This window comes from Geotrypetes seraphini, chromosome 3, assembly GCF_902459505.1.
Source record: "Geotrypetes seraphini chromosome 3, aGeoSer1.1, whole genome shotgun sequence".
NCBI classification, from domain to species: Eukaryota; Metazoa; Chordata; class Amphibia; order Gymnophiona; family Dermophiidae; genus Geotrypetes; species Geotrypetes seraphini.
The window spans coordinates 289,394,983-289,410,292 of NC_047086.1; the positions used below are offsets into that span (position 1 = coordinate 289,394,983).

The window sequence follows — 15,310 nt, forward strand, 5'->3', positions numbered from 1 at the left end:
AATTAATTAATCTATAGCCTCAAGAACATGTGATCAAAGATTTTTTATGAAATGACAATGACTGGAAGGTAAACTTTTCACCCAAGGGAGGTTTTTCAGCCTTCCCTTCAGAGTTTAATATCTCTGAGCATTTTTATAAACATCCTTTTGATCACTCTCTATAAGCTTGTTACCTTTAAGAGGTCAGTTCTGCTTTATATTAATTTTATACATCAGTCTTTAGCATTAACATTTACCATTCAACTTTCTTCCATTTTCTGCTTTCTTCTCAAAAGCTACTTTTCTATGCTTTCCCTTCCCATCTATCCATGTGTACCATCTCCTCCCTCTTTCTTCTCCCCTACTACCATCTATCCATAAGAAGCATTTCATGTTATCTCTTCCCTGTCGCACCCATCGCTGTGCACCATCACCTCCCTCTGTCTCCCCTTCCTCGCCATCCCTATGCGCCATCTCATCCCTCTCCCATGGTCAGACATCTCTGTCTTCCCCCTTCCCCCCTCATATGGTCTGGCATCTTTCTCCTCTCCTTCCCATAGCCTGGAATCTCTCTTTCCCATGGTCTAGTATCTCCTTCCCTCCCTCTTCCTGAGGTCTAACATCTCTCTCCTTCCCATTCCAGTGATCTGACATCTCTCCCTTTTTTGGGTCATCTCTCCTCCCTCCCAGTGTAACATTTCTCCCTCCCTCCCCTCCACCACTATCATGTCCAACAATTCTCCCTCTGTCTTCCTTTCCCCATATGCATCATCTCTCTTTCCCTCTCATGCCACACATCTATGTCCAAAAATTCTCTGTTCCTTTTCCCTCCCCCCACCGGCAACATTTATTTCTATCCCTTCCCACTACTCTACCTGTGCAGCATCTCTCTTTTCCTCTTTTCCTCCCCCCAGCCCGTGCATTTGTCTTTCCCAACCCTCTCCCAGTAAGTGCAGATTGTCTTTCCCAACCCCCTGAGCATCTGTCCTACCTGCCTTCCCAACTTCTTATCTCCCTGCACCCAGCCATTCCCTGCGAGGCCCTATACCCAGCCCCGCCTCCCTCCCCTGTCAGGCACTGCACCCAGCCCTTTTCCCTCCCTCCCCTGTCAGGCTCTTCATTCAGCCCCCTTCCTTCCCTCCCAAATCCTTCAGACCCTGCACCAAGCCCCCTTCTCCTTCCTTCCTCCCCTGTCAGACTCTGCACCCAGGCCCTCTCCCCCCAGGTTCTGTAGTGCACCCTGCCCCATCCTCCTACCTCCTCCTGGTTAGTGGTAGCTGATTTCTTCTGCCGCTGAGCAGCAACCAACAGGAGCACGCTTTGGTGCTTCCTGCTTGGCGCTCAGTGGCTTCTTTGACTGGTCCGGATGAATGCTCGTGATTCGCGAGAATTCACAAGAGCCAGTCAAAGAAGTCGCTGAGCACCGAGCAGGCAGCGCCAAATCGCGCTCCTGCTGGTTGCTGCTCAGCAGCGGAAGAAATCAGCTGCCACCAACTGGGTTAGCAGCGGGCAGGTGTGCGGAAATCTCGCCGCTGCTCCCCTGTACCACCAGGGATCAAATTTTTAGAGAGTCCATAGCCCCTGTGGCACCCCCCCCCCCATTCCAGCACCCTATGAGTGATGAAACAAATTAATGTCCATGTACTATACTATACAAGTTTTATATCCTGCAATTTTTCAACAAGGATTCAATGTGGCTATCACAAGACTTTGTACAGCATTTAACAATTGGAATTGTGAATGAATAAAGAGAGATCAATAGAGACATGTAGTGTGACCAGGTTACTCATTCCTGAAGGCACTGGCATAGTAAGGGGTAGCGGTCCACCCTGGCTGCCATCATGCTAGGGACACCAACAGCCCTCCTCATCTCTGCTCCCCCCCTCTGCTGCTCCCCCTTGCCTTCCCCCTGTATCTTTTTTAATTCTCCGGTGTGTGAAACATTGATGCCGCGTCTGCATTGACACTCTCTCTGATGTCACTTCTGGATCCTGTGCCTAAGAAGTGGCATCAAAGGGTGAGTTGACACTAACATGGACATGCTGCTCATGTCGGAGAAGTTAAAAAAGTACGGGGAATGAGACCGGGCATGGGCGGGGGAGGGGCACCACCGACCCGGGCGCCTCTCGCCCTAGCTACGCCAATGCCCGAGGGGAAACTTTTTGGCCAGTCCTGGTTTAAAAAAATTACATCCCAAAGCTGTGTAATATTTGTAGTCCATGATTCTATCCATTGAAATCTGTGCTGCAGGTCCCATAATGCGCCAGTATGAGGTTGGCAGAAATGCAGGACTGGCCAAAAAGTTTACCTTCTGGAATGGGTAACCTGGTCACTATATGTCCACGACATGATGGCAGCAGATTGTTTATGGCTGCAGGTACAGTCCATGAGAAGGCCGCACATTATGTAAAGGCAAGGCAGTTGTCAGAATTCACCACATCAGTTTTGCAAACAATAAAATGTAAAGAATGAACACTGCACTGACAATAATGAAATATGTAAAGCAACTTCAATATCATAGATGAGAAATGATAATACGAGTATAAAGCAACTTCAATGTCATGTCATAAATGAGAAGCATTTGTCAATAAATTAAACAGTGTACAGATGCATTGTAACTGTACCACAATAAAATAATGTTGGTGTAGGGAAACCACTCTTGGAAAACCTCACATCTTTATTAACACAATAATATTGGGCACATTTCAGTAAAGCAGCTATGTTGTAATAGCTATCTAGTGTAGGTAAAAACCATATTTAGAAATGGAAAACCCTAGAACTATTTATTTGCTAATTAGCTTGAATAGGTTAATACCACATGACAAGTGTGTGCACATGCAAAGACCATATGAAAGGAAATGTACCATCTATATGTGTAGCAAACACATATGTGACCTAAAAAGGTAGCAAAAAATAAACCTTCAAGGGGGAAAAGCAACCATATACTGTATGCCCAACTGGAGTAAAATGCTCAAGTACCTGAATAAATTTTCTATACTGTTCTGAGCTCCCCTGAGCAACAGGTGGCTCAGCAGAGGTCTATATACCTAAGATAAACCTGTGCTGGTGAAGGGTATGCATAAGAGATAGGTGAGTGCACACATAGATCCCATATGGGTTACATTTATTTCAATGCACATGGCTCTGCAATTACATTTAAATTTTAAAATACAGTCAAACCTCGGTTTACGAGTAACCCGGTTTGCGAGTGTTTTGCAAGACGAGCAAAACACTCAGCAAACTTTTGACTCGTAAACCGAGCATTGATTCGATTTGCGAGCCCCCACCCGACCCGACCGCGGGAACCAACAGCATTGCTCCCCCCGAGGCCAACGGCGCTTCTATCGCCTCTTCCCCCCCTCCCCGACTGGCCCTGTCCTTACCCCTGCACCGCCGGTGATAAAAGTGCCTGCCGCCGGTCTGCTGCTGAGCCTTGATCATCTGCGCATGCTCAAGGCCTTCTGGATCTCACCCTCTCCGAGATTCTCATGAGAATCTCGGTGAGGATGAGATCCAGAAGGCCGGCTCAGCAGCAAACCGGTGGCAGGCACTTTTATCACCGATGCAGGGGTAAGGACAGGGCCAGTCGGGGAAGGGGGGGGAAGAGGCGATAGCAGTGCCGGTGGCCTCGGGTGGAGCAAGGGAGTCGGGGTGCGTCTGGCAGGAGTGAGCCAGCACTTGAGAGTCCCAGCAGAGGGGGTAGTGGCATCCGGGGGGAGGGGGGGCAGCGTCTGGGAGCGGCAGAGCCAACAGTGTCCAGTCGGGCTCTGTTGCGGCGGCGGTGGCGGCGTTTGTTTAGCCAGCACCACCCAGCACCAACCGCAGTGAGAGGCAGCCAACAGCAGCAGAGGAGGAGAATTGGAGGAGCCGCGTGGATGGGTCTGTGGCAGAGGCAGCGGTGGAGGCGTCCCTAATGGTAATTAAGTTTTTGGGGATGTGGAACGAATTGTTCAAGTTTCCATTATCTTCTATGGGGAAAGTTGCTTTGATATACGAGTGTTTTGGGTTAAGAGCATGCTTCTGGAACGAATTATGCTCTTAAACCAAGGTACCACTGTAGTACCTTTTGGAAAATATATGATTGTCTGAATTCAGTTATGGAATGCATGCATAAACTTGATAAGATCTGAGCTCAGATTTGAATCATGCCCCTCTGTTGCTATAACATACTTGGGTAACTAGTTAATCATTTTACACATCGTGAAAAATGGCAAAATTGAAAAATCAAAATATGGCCTAGCATAAAATCTGTGATTGTCTTAGGTCTTTGGAAAACCAGGAAAATTAAATTAAAAGTAAGCCTGGACTATGCATTGCACAAAAAGAAAAATTGAAGTTATTGCAAACCAAGAATGTGATTTTGTTTCAGGTCTTTAGTAAAAATTGTAAGCAAGCGTAAGTAAATGTAGTGCTCCTTTTACGAAGGCGCGTTAGGGCCTTAACGCGCTGAATAGCGCGCGCGCTAGCCGCTACTGCCTCATCTTGATCAGACGGTAGTTTTTCGGCTAGCGTGCGCTAATCCGGTGCGTGCACTAAAAACGCTAGCGTACCTTCATAAAAGGAGCCCTTAGTCTTTCAAGCTCAGAGAAACAATACCTCAAGAATTGCATTTACAAGGGAGACAGTGAAAACACACAGCTAAATTACAAGATAGGCAACAGTTTTGAGAGGCAACATATATTCCATTTTCGGTATATTAATGAATTAGTCTATAATATCCTTCAATAACAGGACTGCTGTCTGATACAGTTAATTGTAAACAGGAATTAAATTCCCATGAGATTATTGGAATGACTGCCACAGACTCCAGGAGACAAAGGAAATCAGGTTGCTATTTTATAGTGTAGCAGCCTCTGCGAAGAAGGAACATCTACTCCAGCAATCGGGACCTGTAAAGAAAAACCAGACAAAGGAGCAGCAACCGACACTCCCCCGCTCCCATGTACCCCAAAGCCCTCATGACCCCTGCCGCCAGCAGCCCACCCCTGGCCTTGCCCAGGGTGCCAAGCCACTCCCGGCACCGAACCCCATGGAAATGACGAGCCTGCTGAGGGGCCGCCCGACATCCAAGGGGGTATCCCCCACACAGACCCCCAGGGATTCAAACCCCAGGAAGGCCCTGCCTCGAGTGGACCCATGCGCCGGTCACTGTCTGCTCCCACCCCAACCGGCCCAGTGCCTCCCACAACACTGGCCTCATCCCTCACTCCTTCTACCAAAGAACCAGGGGCAGATGCAGAAGGGCTGTGCTGCCGATGCAGTCTGCCTTCCACCACACTGGCCAACCCCCTCCCTCCTGTTGCAGAAGGCCCTGGGGCCGACATCGAAGGGCTGTGCTGCCTATACAGTCTGCCGGCCAAAACCGGCAAACTGGAAGGCCTCCACGCCGTTCTCCCTGCACCGCGGATTGCGGTGTCACGCGGTCTCCTGGCGGCTGTTCTCCCCCTCCCCCGCACAGGCACGGGCACAGTAGGCCCCGCACTGTTCCTCGAAGCCCTGCCTCCCGCATCTCCCAGGCCCGCCCCCGTCACCACGAGGGCCGAGAGTGCCGCCGTTTTAGAACGGCGCGTCGGTCTCTCCCTCTCCCCACTGTGGCCGACTCCCACCTGTTCATCCTCGCTGAGGGAGTCGCCCGCGAGTAGGGAGATCTCCGCCGCGCCGCTCGAATCCGCCATGCTCGCGCCGCCTCGGAGGACCCAGAAACAACAGGAAAAGCCGCCTCGGAGGACCCAGGAAGACACCGGGTCCTCCGAGGTCCAGGCTTTATCCACTCCGCCCCGCCTCCCTCCTCCTATCAGGAGGCAGCCCCGCAGCGGGAATTACAAACCCGCCTATCCTGAGCTGCCTCCTGCTAACCTACTCCACCCCCCCCCCTCGCGTGGAGCGCTCGTCTCGATGGGAGGCCGCGCGGGCCCTCCATCCCCGCGTTACAGCCGCCCATCGAGACGAGCTCTCGGGCTCTCCTTTGCCAAAGAGAAGTTTTTTCACAGCTTGGACTTAATGTCTCCAGGAACCTGATAGTGTTACAGCAACGAGTTTTATAATATGCACGATTTGTATTCTGAAATGAAGAATACTCCTCTCCCCAGTATACCAATGTTAAACTTATAACATATGAAGGTTTAGGAAAATGAGGTTGTAAGTGAACTGTCTTTCTCTAGGAGAGTCTGTCCCAGCCACAGAAACTCTGGCTCTTTATTATGCTGGGCCAATCGTGCAGATAACAGTTTTGCTTAATCTTATGGGTAGAAGTTTTGTTTCTCTTTTTCGCCTGAAACACTTCTGGCAATTATAATGAAGAAAAACTGTTTATTCTTGCAAACTTTGCTGTATTGTTTTTATTACAGAGTTTTCTGTCCTTTGTAATCTTAGTATAAACAACTGGGTATAATTCAAAAGGGATGTTCCTAAAGGTCCTTGACAACAACGTAACACATAAAGGAACAATGTATACTTCAAACGTCTTTTATCATACAATGGTGCTCAGATTCCACGATGGAAAGGTAAAGAACTCAATAAAGGCAAAAGCCCTAAAGAGACTTAAATGGTATCGATCATTGCACCGGGTTGTAAAAGATGTTGTGAAGTGCTACTATGTTGGTTTATAAAGTTCATAAGTCCAAAAACGGTAAATCCAATTCGTAAGTGACTTTAAATAGTTAAAGCTTCAAAAGAGTGAGCAACTTAGCTGAGATATAGAGCGTGCATAGGTGTAACTGGGTCCTGACGCGTTTCGCCTCACCGGCTTCTTCAGAGAACCCACTTGCAAACTGTATATTCACTGCTAATGATTGTAAATAAGTCCTGCAACATCAAAGAAACAAAGTGCATGGAAGTATCAGAATTCAGTAATAAGTATCAAAGCCTTAGCCAAAAAACTTTACCAAACTCTCGACGCTGACGGCGGGACACCTACTGTTGATTCTGTAATCTTTCAGTTTCCTGTGACGTCAGTGCTCAGCTGAGCACCCGACATTTATACATGAAAGAAGATGTCAATCAATGGAGGAACGCCCACCACTCCACTTCTTTATTCAAACCAGAGGGAGATACCGTCTGCCAATAGTAAATCCAACTTTGCTCACGTTTCCATAGCCATGCTTGAGAATTGCCTCCTCTAATGCCTCGGGCCACCTCTAATACCACAAATTGTAGATCTTGAAGCTGGTGCGAAGTAGTCTGCCAATGTTGGACTAAGGGGGCATTAGTATCCCCCCTTCTGATTTTACTCAGATGTTCTGTGATTCGTGTTTTGATGCTTCTGGTAGTGTGTCCAATGTATAACAAACTGCATGGGCAACGAATGAGGTAAACAACCCCTTGGGTATCACAATCCGAAAAATGCTGTAACACATGTTGCTTTGATAACGTAGGGTGGTGGATTCTGGTAGTCTCCAATGCATGCATACATATAGTACACTTGCCACATTTGAAATGTCCTTTAGGCTCGGGTATCAAAATATCACCTGGTGGACTGACAAAGTGAGACGTGGATACAGAATCCCGGAGATTTTTACCCCTAGAATACGCAAAGAGGGGTTGTTGCCCCAGACATTGATGTACCTGAAGAAGGTGCCAGTGTGTGTTTATGATTTTTTTGATGTGAAATGCTTGGTATGAATAGGGCAGTGTACACACCAGTCGGGATTCACTTTGATCAGAGGATGGTTGCAACAAATACTCCCGGTGGGCATATAAAGCCCGTTTATAGGCTTTTTTGATAATGTTATAGGGGTACCCACGTTCACTAAACCGTTGCCACATGTCTCTTGCCCGGAGTTTAAATTCTTCACGGGTGCTACACAAGCGCCTTAATCTTAAGAATTGGCCCACTGGTAAGTTGTTCTTCAGATGACGGGGGTGATAGCTCTCATAATGCAGCAATGTATTTCTATCAGTGGGCTTGCGATGAATAGTGGTAGAAAAAGCCCCTTGATTGATGGTAATATGAATGTCCAAAAAAGATATATGGATGTATGAAGTACATGCAGTAAATTGCAGATGTGAATTGCATGTATTAAGCCACTGAAGAAATTGGTGGAATAAATCAATGGTGTTAGTCCAGATCAAAAAAACATCATCTATATATCGTTTCCACGTGTACACTTCTGAAAAGTATATAGATGGGTACAAAAAAATGTCCTCAAAGTCTGTAACATACATGCAATTCACATCTGCAATTTACTGCATGTACTTCATACATCCATATATCTTTTTTGGACATTCATATTACCATCAATCAAGGGGCTTTTTCTACCACTATTCATCGCAAGCCCACTGATAGAAATACATTGCTGCATTATGAGAGCTATCACCCCCGTCATCTGAAGAACAACTTACCAGTGGGCCAATTCTTAAGATTAAGGCGCTTGTGTAGCACCCGTGAAGAATTTAAACTCCGGGCAAGAGACATGTGGCAACGGTTTAGTGAACGTGGGTACCCCTATAACATTATCAAAAAAGCCTATAAACGGGCTTTATATGCCCACCGGGAGTATTTGTTGCAACCATCCTCTGATCAAAGTGAATCCCGACTGGTAACTCAGGACTTGTAGATTTTAAGAGTCTTGCTGATTACTTCTGCTCCCAGCTGACAAAAGGGTCAACTGTCCCTACCATTGTTCCCTCTATTCTTAATGTGACTGTGTATTATTCATGAATCTATTGCAGGAGAAATGGAAGAGTATATGCCACTGAAAATACTGTTCAGTGAAATCAAATGAAGCTGCAACCATGTCCCGTGAGAACTTGCGGCAACCAACCAGCTAGTGCCTCTGCACGGGCAGGAGTGAAGGAAAGTCGCTTCTGTCGTGGTTCATTGCTGGACCATCAGGAATTCAAAAGGTATGTGGGTTTGGTGGAAGGAGGTAAAACTTCTGAGAGTTGGCTGGGACAGGAGGCGGGAGGGAACCCTCCTGTCTTGGCCTACCGCTGGACCACCAGGAGTTACGGCAGGCCTGGTGGAGGCCTGTAAGGCATTGGGAGGGAGGGTGACAGGGTACAGAACCTTTCAGGGTAGGGAAGGAGGAAGGCTGCGTGCAGAGACCAACAGGGAAGGGAGTGAGGGAGGGGGCTGGATGCAGAGCCTGGAAGGACAGTGAGGGAGGGGAGCTGGATGCAGAAATCTGGAATGAGCTTCCATCTGAGATCAGATTCCTTTCTCAAGAACCAATTTTCCAGAAAAAGGTAAAAACTCACTTATTTCAAAAGTCCTTAACTAATTCATCTGTATCTAATTATTGATTTTCCATCTGTCAATCTTGATCCCTTCTTTGTTTTGAGTTTTTAATATTTGTAAACTGAGTCGAGCCCTCTTTGAAGGATGAATTGGTATATAAACTAAAGGATTGGATTGGAGGGCACTACACTTGAATATTAACTGCTCCGTTTATATTCAAGTCAACCTTTTTTCCTCCTTTTTTGAGGAAAAAGGTTACCTTGGTTTATATTTGGGTCAGTTTATATTTGAGTATATATGGTACGTCACTGCCATCTACAGTAAGGTGCCTTACTATTACAATGTTAAAATATTTCTCAGCAAGGCTTTGTAAGTAATGGACTAAAAGATACAGACTGTCTCAATCTATCTGAGGCTACCTTAGGGAATGTCAAACACTCAGTGACCAAGAAAGTTATTGAGTGATGCATAAGTTTTACCGAGTTCCCTTATCTAAGGTGCACTGGGATTTAACCGACCAAGGGGCAGAAGGGGACTATTTCCTTTCGCCTATGCTGGGTAGATCATAGAAACTATGAAAGTAATAAAGTGTACAGTCTGACACATTCACTCTAGTCGAAGGTAATTGGGAATATTCCCTTTCCTCCCCCCATCTGACCAAATGACTTGTCAGTCCTGTGTCAGAAGAGATACTGCCTTTGTAGACAATGTGAGAAATTAGGATACAGCCACTAGTCATTCCAGAGAGACAGCAAACCTGTTAATTTTTACAGAGGAATTGACTGACCTATGGTTAGTCCCCAGCCTGTACCTGACTATAGTCATAGTTCATGATCCAGCATGATGTAAGAGTCAACACCCACTCACCCTATTACTGTTAGAGTAGAATCCTGTAAATTTTTAACCATCCATTTTTAAATGCCCAGAAACACGATAGGAAAATGGGTTCTTGTACCTCCTATAGTTATTGTCTGATTAATTTTAACCTGGGTACTTTGTATACACACACAGGAGACAAACATGTCTTTTGTCTCTTAAGTGTCCTTCTCCCCCACTGTTCACTCATGCTCAGTGGCTCTGAGCTGTTTTTAAACTCTCACAGAACTAACATTGGATGTCCAGCAGGGGTTTTTCTCAGTAACGCTGGAAAAAGTCATTAGGAACAAGGCTAAAACCAGAATGTTTTAACTTACCTATTTAGAGATTGTTCTCTGTCTGCTGCATTAGACTATGGTCATCCCAAGAACAGATAAAGAGATAATTAATGTTTATAGTAGTCATGCCAGCTAACTAGGGAGATTGATTACATACTCTGACCTCTACTTAGAAAATTATTGCTTTACAGAAAACAGCTTCTTTCAACACTTTCTCCTCTTGGAAGGAATTATTAAATTATCTCGCTTAGCCTCTGTGTGACAGTTACAAAGTACTTTTCTTAGAGCCATAAATCAACAACGCTGTCTAATGAAAAAGAGAAGAAACAATTACTTATGTAACCAAGGTTTAAATAAATTTAAAATTTAAATACCTGGGTCCAGGGTTTTGGCCCAGTTACTTGGGATCGGTGTTAGTGTTAGCTGCAGGCATCAGGGAGGCAGGATCGCTACTTTGCTGCAATCCTATTTGTCATTCGGGGTGTAGGGTAGCAGGAAAATGTTCCACAGTGGATCGTGGGTATTTTGGGCCACGGCAAATGGCTTGTCTGCCATGGCACTCTTTGTTTTGGCACCTGAAACACCAGGAGCAAGGCCGGGTGTGATGACACGGCTGCCGGAGAACCGTGGGAGACCTGGCCAGAGGGAATGAAAAATGCCTATACCTTGGGGTGATATATAGACCTCCCAGGCAACAGGAGAACAAAGACATGGAATTAATCGAGGACATAGAGAACATCACACTGCGCGGGGACACAGTAATGCTAGGAGACTTCAACATGCCAGATGCAGATTGGAACACACTCTCCGCGACTACGGGTAGCAGCAAAAGAATATTAACCTCCATAAAGGGTGCACGTCTCAAGCAATTGGTATTGGAGCCCACCAGGGACCAGGCGTTACTAGACCTAGTTCTCACCAACGGAGATAGCGTCATGGAAGTCTCAGTAGGAGACACACTGGCCTCCAGCGACCATAATATGGTATGGCTCAACCTCAAGAAAGGTTTCCCTAAGACAAACACAGCAACAAGGGTTCTCAACTTTAGAGGCACAGACTTCAACCGCATGGGAGATTTTTTCCATCAGGAGCTACATAAACAAGCAATATCTGACAATGTGGAGGATATGTGGTCGTCTCTGAAGTCCATCCTACACGAAGCAACAGACCGATACATAAAGACAGTAAGTAAACGCAGGAGAAACAAAAGACCCCAATGGTTCAGTAAAGAAATTTCAGACCTAGTTAAACAGAAAAAAGACGCATTTATCACCTACAAACATTTAGGTAGAGAAGGGGTGAAAGAGGACTATCTAGACAGATCTAAAGCTGTCAAAACAACAGTCAGAGAAGCCAAACTCCGAATGGAGGAAGAGCTAGCACGGAAAATTAAGAAAGGGGATAAATCTTTCTTCAGCTATATTAGTGACAGGAAAAGAAACAAAGATGGGATAGTACGCCTGAAGCAATCGGACGGTAACTTTGCGGAATCAGATTCTGAGAAGGCAGAACTACTAAACAAATATTTCTGTTCAGTGTTCACCCGCGAAGCGCCGGGAGCTGGTCCACAGCTTCAGACGGGAGATAACCAGAAAGACCCGTTTCAAGATTTCGAATTTACGCCCAGTAGTGTCTATGACGAACTATCAAGACTCAAAGTAAACAAAGCCATGGGACCGGATAACCTACACCCCAGAATGCTCAGGGAGTTAAGGGAAGTCCTGGCAGAACCATTATCTGTTCTTTTCAATCTTTCCCTAAGCACAGGAAGGGTCCCCTTGGACAGGAAAACCGCCAACGTAATCCCACTCCACAAAAAGGGCTGCAGGACAGAGACAGCAAACTACAGACCAGTGAGTCTCACGTCTATAGTGTGTAAACTCATGGAAACACTGATCAAACAGAATCTTGACACAATCCTAGACGAAGAAAAACTGTGTGATCCACACCAACACGGGTTCACCCAGGGTAGATCCTGCCAATCTAATCTGATTAGCTTTTTTGACTGGGTTACTAGACAACTGGACGCCGGAGAGTCACTGGACATGGTATATTTGGACTTCAGTAAAGCATTTGATAGCGTCCCTCATCGAAGATTACTGAACAAGCTGAAATCGATAGGATTAGGAGACACTCTAACTTCATGGGTTGGGGATTGGCTGAGCGGTAGACTTCAGAAGGTGGTGGTGAACGGTACCCCATCCGAAGCATCAGACGTGATCAGTGGAGTGCCGCAGGGCTCGGTCCTGGGCCTGATTCTATTTAACTTATTCATAAGAGATATGACGCAAGGACTTAGAGGAAGGGTATCACTGTTCGCCGACGCCGCCAAACTTTGCAACATAGTAGGCAAAAGCTTATTACCTGATAATATGACACACGACCTTCTGTTGCTGGAACAATGGTCAACTACTTGGCAGCTAGGCTTCAATGCTAAAAAATGCAAGATAATGCACCTGGGTAAAAGAAACCCGCGTAGAACTTATGTACTAAATGGTGAGACTTTGGTTAGGACCACGGCGGAACGCGACCTAGGGGTGATCATTAGTGAGGACATGAAGGTTGCCAATCAAGTGGAGAAGGCTTCCTCCAGGGCAAGACAAATGATGGGGTGTATCCGCAGAGATTTCGTCAGCAGGAGACCTGAAGTTATGATGCCGCTGTATAGAGCCATGGTGAGGCCTCACATGGAGTACTGTGTTCAGTTTTGGAGACCACACTACCGAAAGGACGTGCTGAGGATCGAGTCGGTTCAGCAAATGGCCACCAGGATGGTCTTGGGGCTCAAGGATCTCACGTATGAAGAAAGATTTAAAAAATTGCGGCTGTACTCACTTGAGGAAAGAAGAGAACGGGGAGATATGATTGAAACATATAAGTACATCACGGGACGCATCGAGTCAGAAGATGATATCTTCTGGCTCATGGGACCCTCGACCACCAGAGGGCATCCGCTGAAAATCAGGGGAGGGAAGTTTCATGGCGACTCCAGGAAGTACTTCTTCACCGAAAGAGTAGTGGATCATTGGAACAGACTCCCACTCCAGGTGATAAAGGCCAGCAGCGTGACGGATTTTAAGAGAAAATGGGATACTCACGTGGGATCTTTAAGGGAGTAAATTCAGGGGAGGGGATACTTGGAATGGGCAGACTTGGTGGGCTATAGCCCTTTTCTGCTGCTTTTTTCTATGTTTCTAAGAACTGCCATCTCCGGATCAGACCCATGGTCCATCGAGTCCGGCGATCCGCACACGCGGAGGCCCAGTCAGGTATAAACCTGATGTAGTTTTAGTCACCCATATCCCTCTATGCCTCTCGTAAGGAGATGAATATATCAGTCTATAACTTCTACATTGACCAGTGTAGTATACCAGATATCAATCAGTCAATGTGTTCTTCTATATCAAAAGAATTTTCTCTCTCTATTGATTCTCTCTATTCTTTGGGGCATCAGACATGCCAGTTATTCGCCTTAATTTTAGGGAGTAAATTCAAGGCGAACAACTGGCATGTCTGATGCCCCAAAGAATAGAGAGAATCAATAGAGAGAGAAAATTCTTTTGATATAGAAGAACACATTGACTGATTGATAGCTCGTAAGGAGATGTGCATCTAATTTGCCTTTGAATCCTAGCACAGTGGATTCCTTAATAACCTCCTTTGGAAGAGCATTCCAGGCGTCCACCACTCGCTGCGTGAAGCAGAACTTCCTGACATTTGTCCTGGACTTGTCCCCCCTTAGCTTCAAATCATGTCCTCTTGTCCGTGACACGTTGGACAATGTAAATAATTTATTTTCCTGCTCTATTTTATCGATGTCTTTCAGTATTTTGAACGTCTCGATCATGTCCCCTCGCAGCCTCCTCTTCTCAAGGGAGAACAGTCCCAGTTTCTTGAGTCGTTCCTCATATTCCAAGTTCTCCATACCTCTTATTAGCTTCATTGCTTGTCTCTGCACCCTCTCCAGCAGTTTTATATCCTTCTTTAGGTTGGGAGACCAATGTTGGACACAGTATTCCAAGTGTGGTCTGACCATTGCTCTATAAAGCGGCATTATGACTTTCTTCGATCTACTTGTGATTCCTTTCTTTATCATGCCTAACATTCTGTTTGCTTTCTTTGCCGCTGCTGCGCATTGTGCCGATGGCTTCAGGGTCCTATCTATCAGTACACCCAGGTCCTTTTCTTGTTCGCTCTTACCCAGAGTTGCGCCTGACATTCTATACTCGTGTTCCTTATTCTTACTACCTAAATGCATTACTTTGCATTTCTCCATGTTGAACTTCATCTGTCATTGCTCTGCCCATTTCTCTAACTGATACAAGTCGCTCTGGAGTTCCTCGCTATCCTCCTGCGATCTGATTGCCCGGTATAGCTTTGTGTCGTCTGGAAACTTAATGATCTCACTGGATATTCCGTCTTCCAGGTCATTGATATAAATATTAAATAGGATCGGCCCAAGTACCGAGCCCTGGGGCACACCACTAGTCACTTTCTCCCAGTCTGAGAGCTTCCCATTTATGCCCACTCTCTGCTTTCTGTTTTCCAGCCATTTGCCTATCCACCTTTGTATATCTCCCTCTATTCCATGGCTTTGTAGTTTCCTGAGAAGTCTTTCATGTGGAACTTTGTCGAATGCTTTCTGGAAGTCCAAATATATTATGTCCACCGGCATTCCACTATCAATTTGCATGTTCACGGTCTCAAAAAATTGAAGTAAATTCGTTAAACATGATTTCCCTTTCCTGAACCCATGTTGACTGGGTTTCAGCAAGTCGTGTGTATCTAAGTGCCAGCAGTGCTCGCAGCTTCAGAGAGGTATTCGTGGTGGTGAACATTGGTGACGTCATCGCATGTGCAATTGTTCCCCAGTCCCAGTTTGGGCCTATAAGGCCCAAAGAGGATTTTGAAAGGTGCTGAAAGCACCGAAGAAGTGTCAGAGAGACAGCCTGGAACCGGAGAACTTGGGGAAACACTCCGGAGAGCTTTCCCCGAAGAT

General features: G+C 46.1%; 1 protein-coding gene across 3 annotated transcripts in view; it reads left to right on the forward strand.

The window, feature by feature from the left end:
* Positions 1-15,310, forward strand: part of AKT3 (AKT serine/threonine kinase 3) — a 168,931-nt gene that overhangs the window by 41,443 nt on the left and 112,178 nt on the right. For all 3 annotated transcript variants that reach the window (XR_004538784.1, XM_033937700.1, XM_033937701.1), the window contains one exon: positions 8,650-8,823. Coding sequence is in view for 2 of the 3 variants with exons in the window: in XM_033937700.1 (XP_033793591.1) it covers positions 8,699-8,823 (125 nt within the window). In the remaining variant the exon portion in view is untranslated. The remainder of the gene's footprint in view (positions 1-8,649; positions 8,824-15,310) is intronic.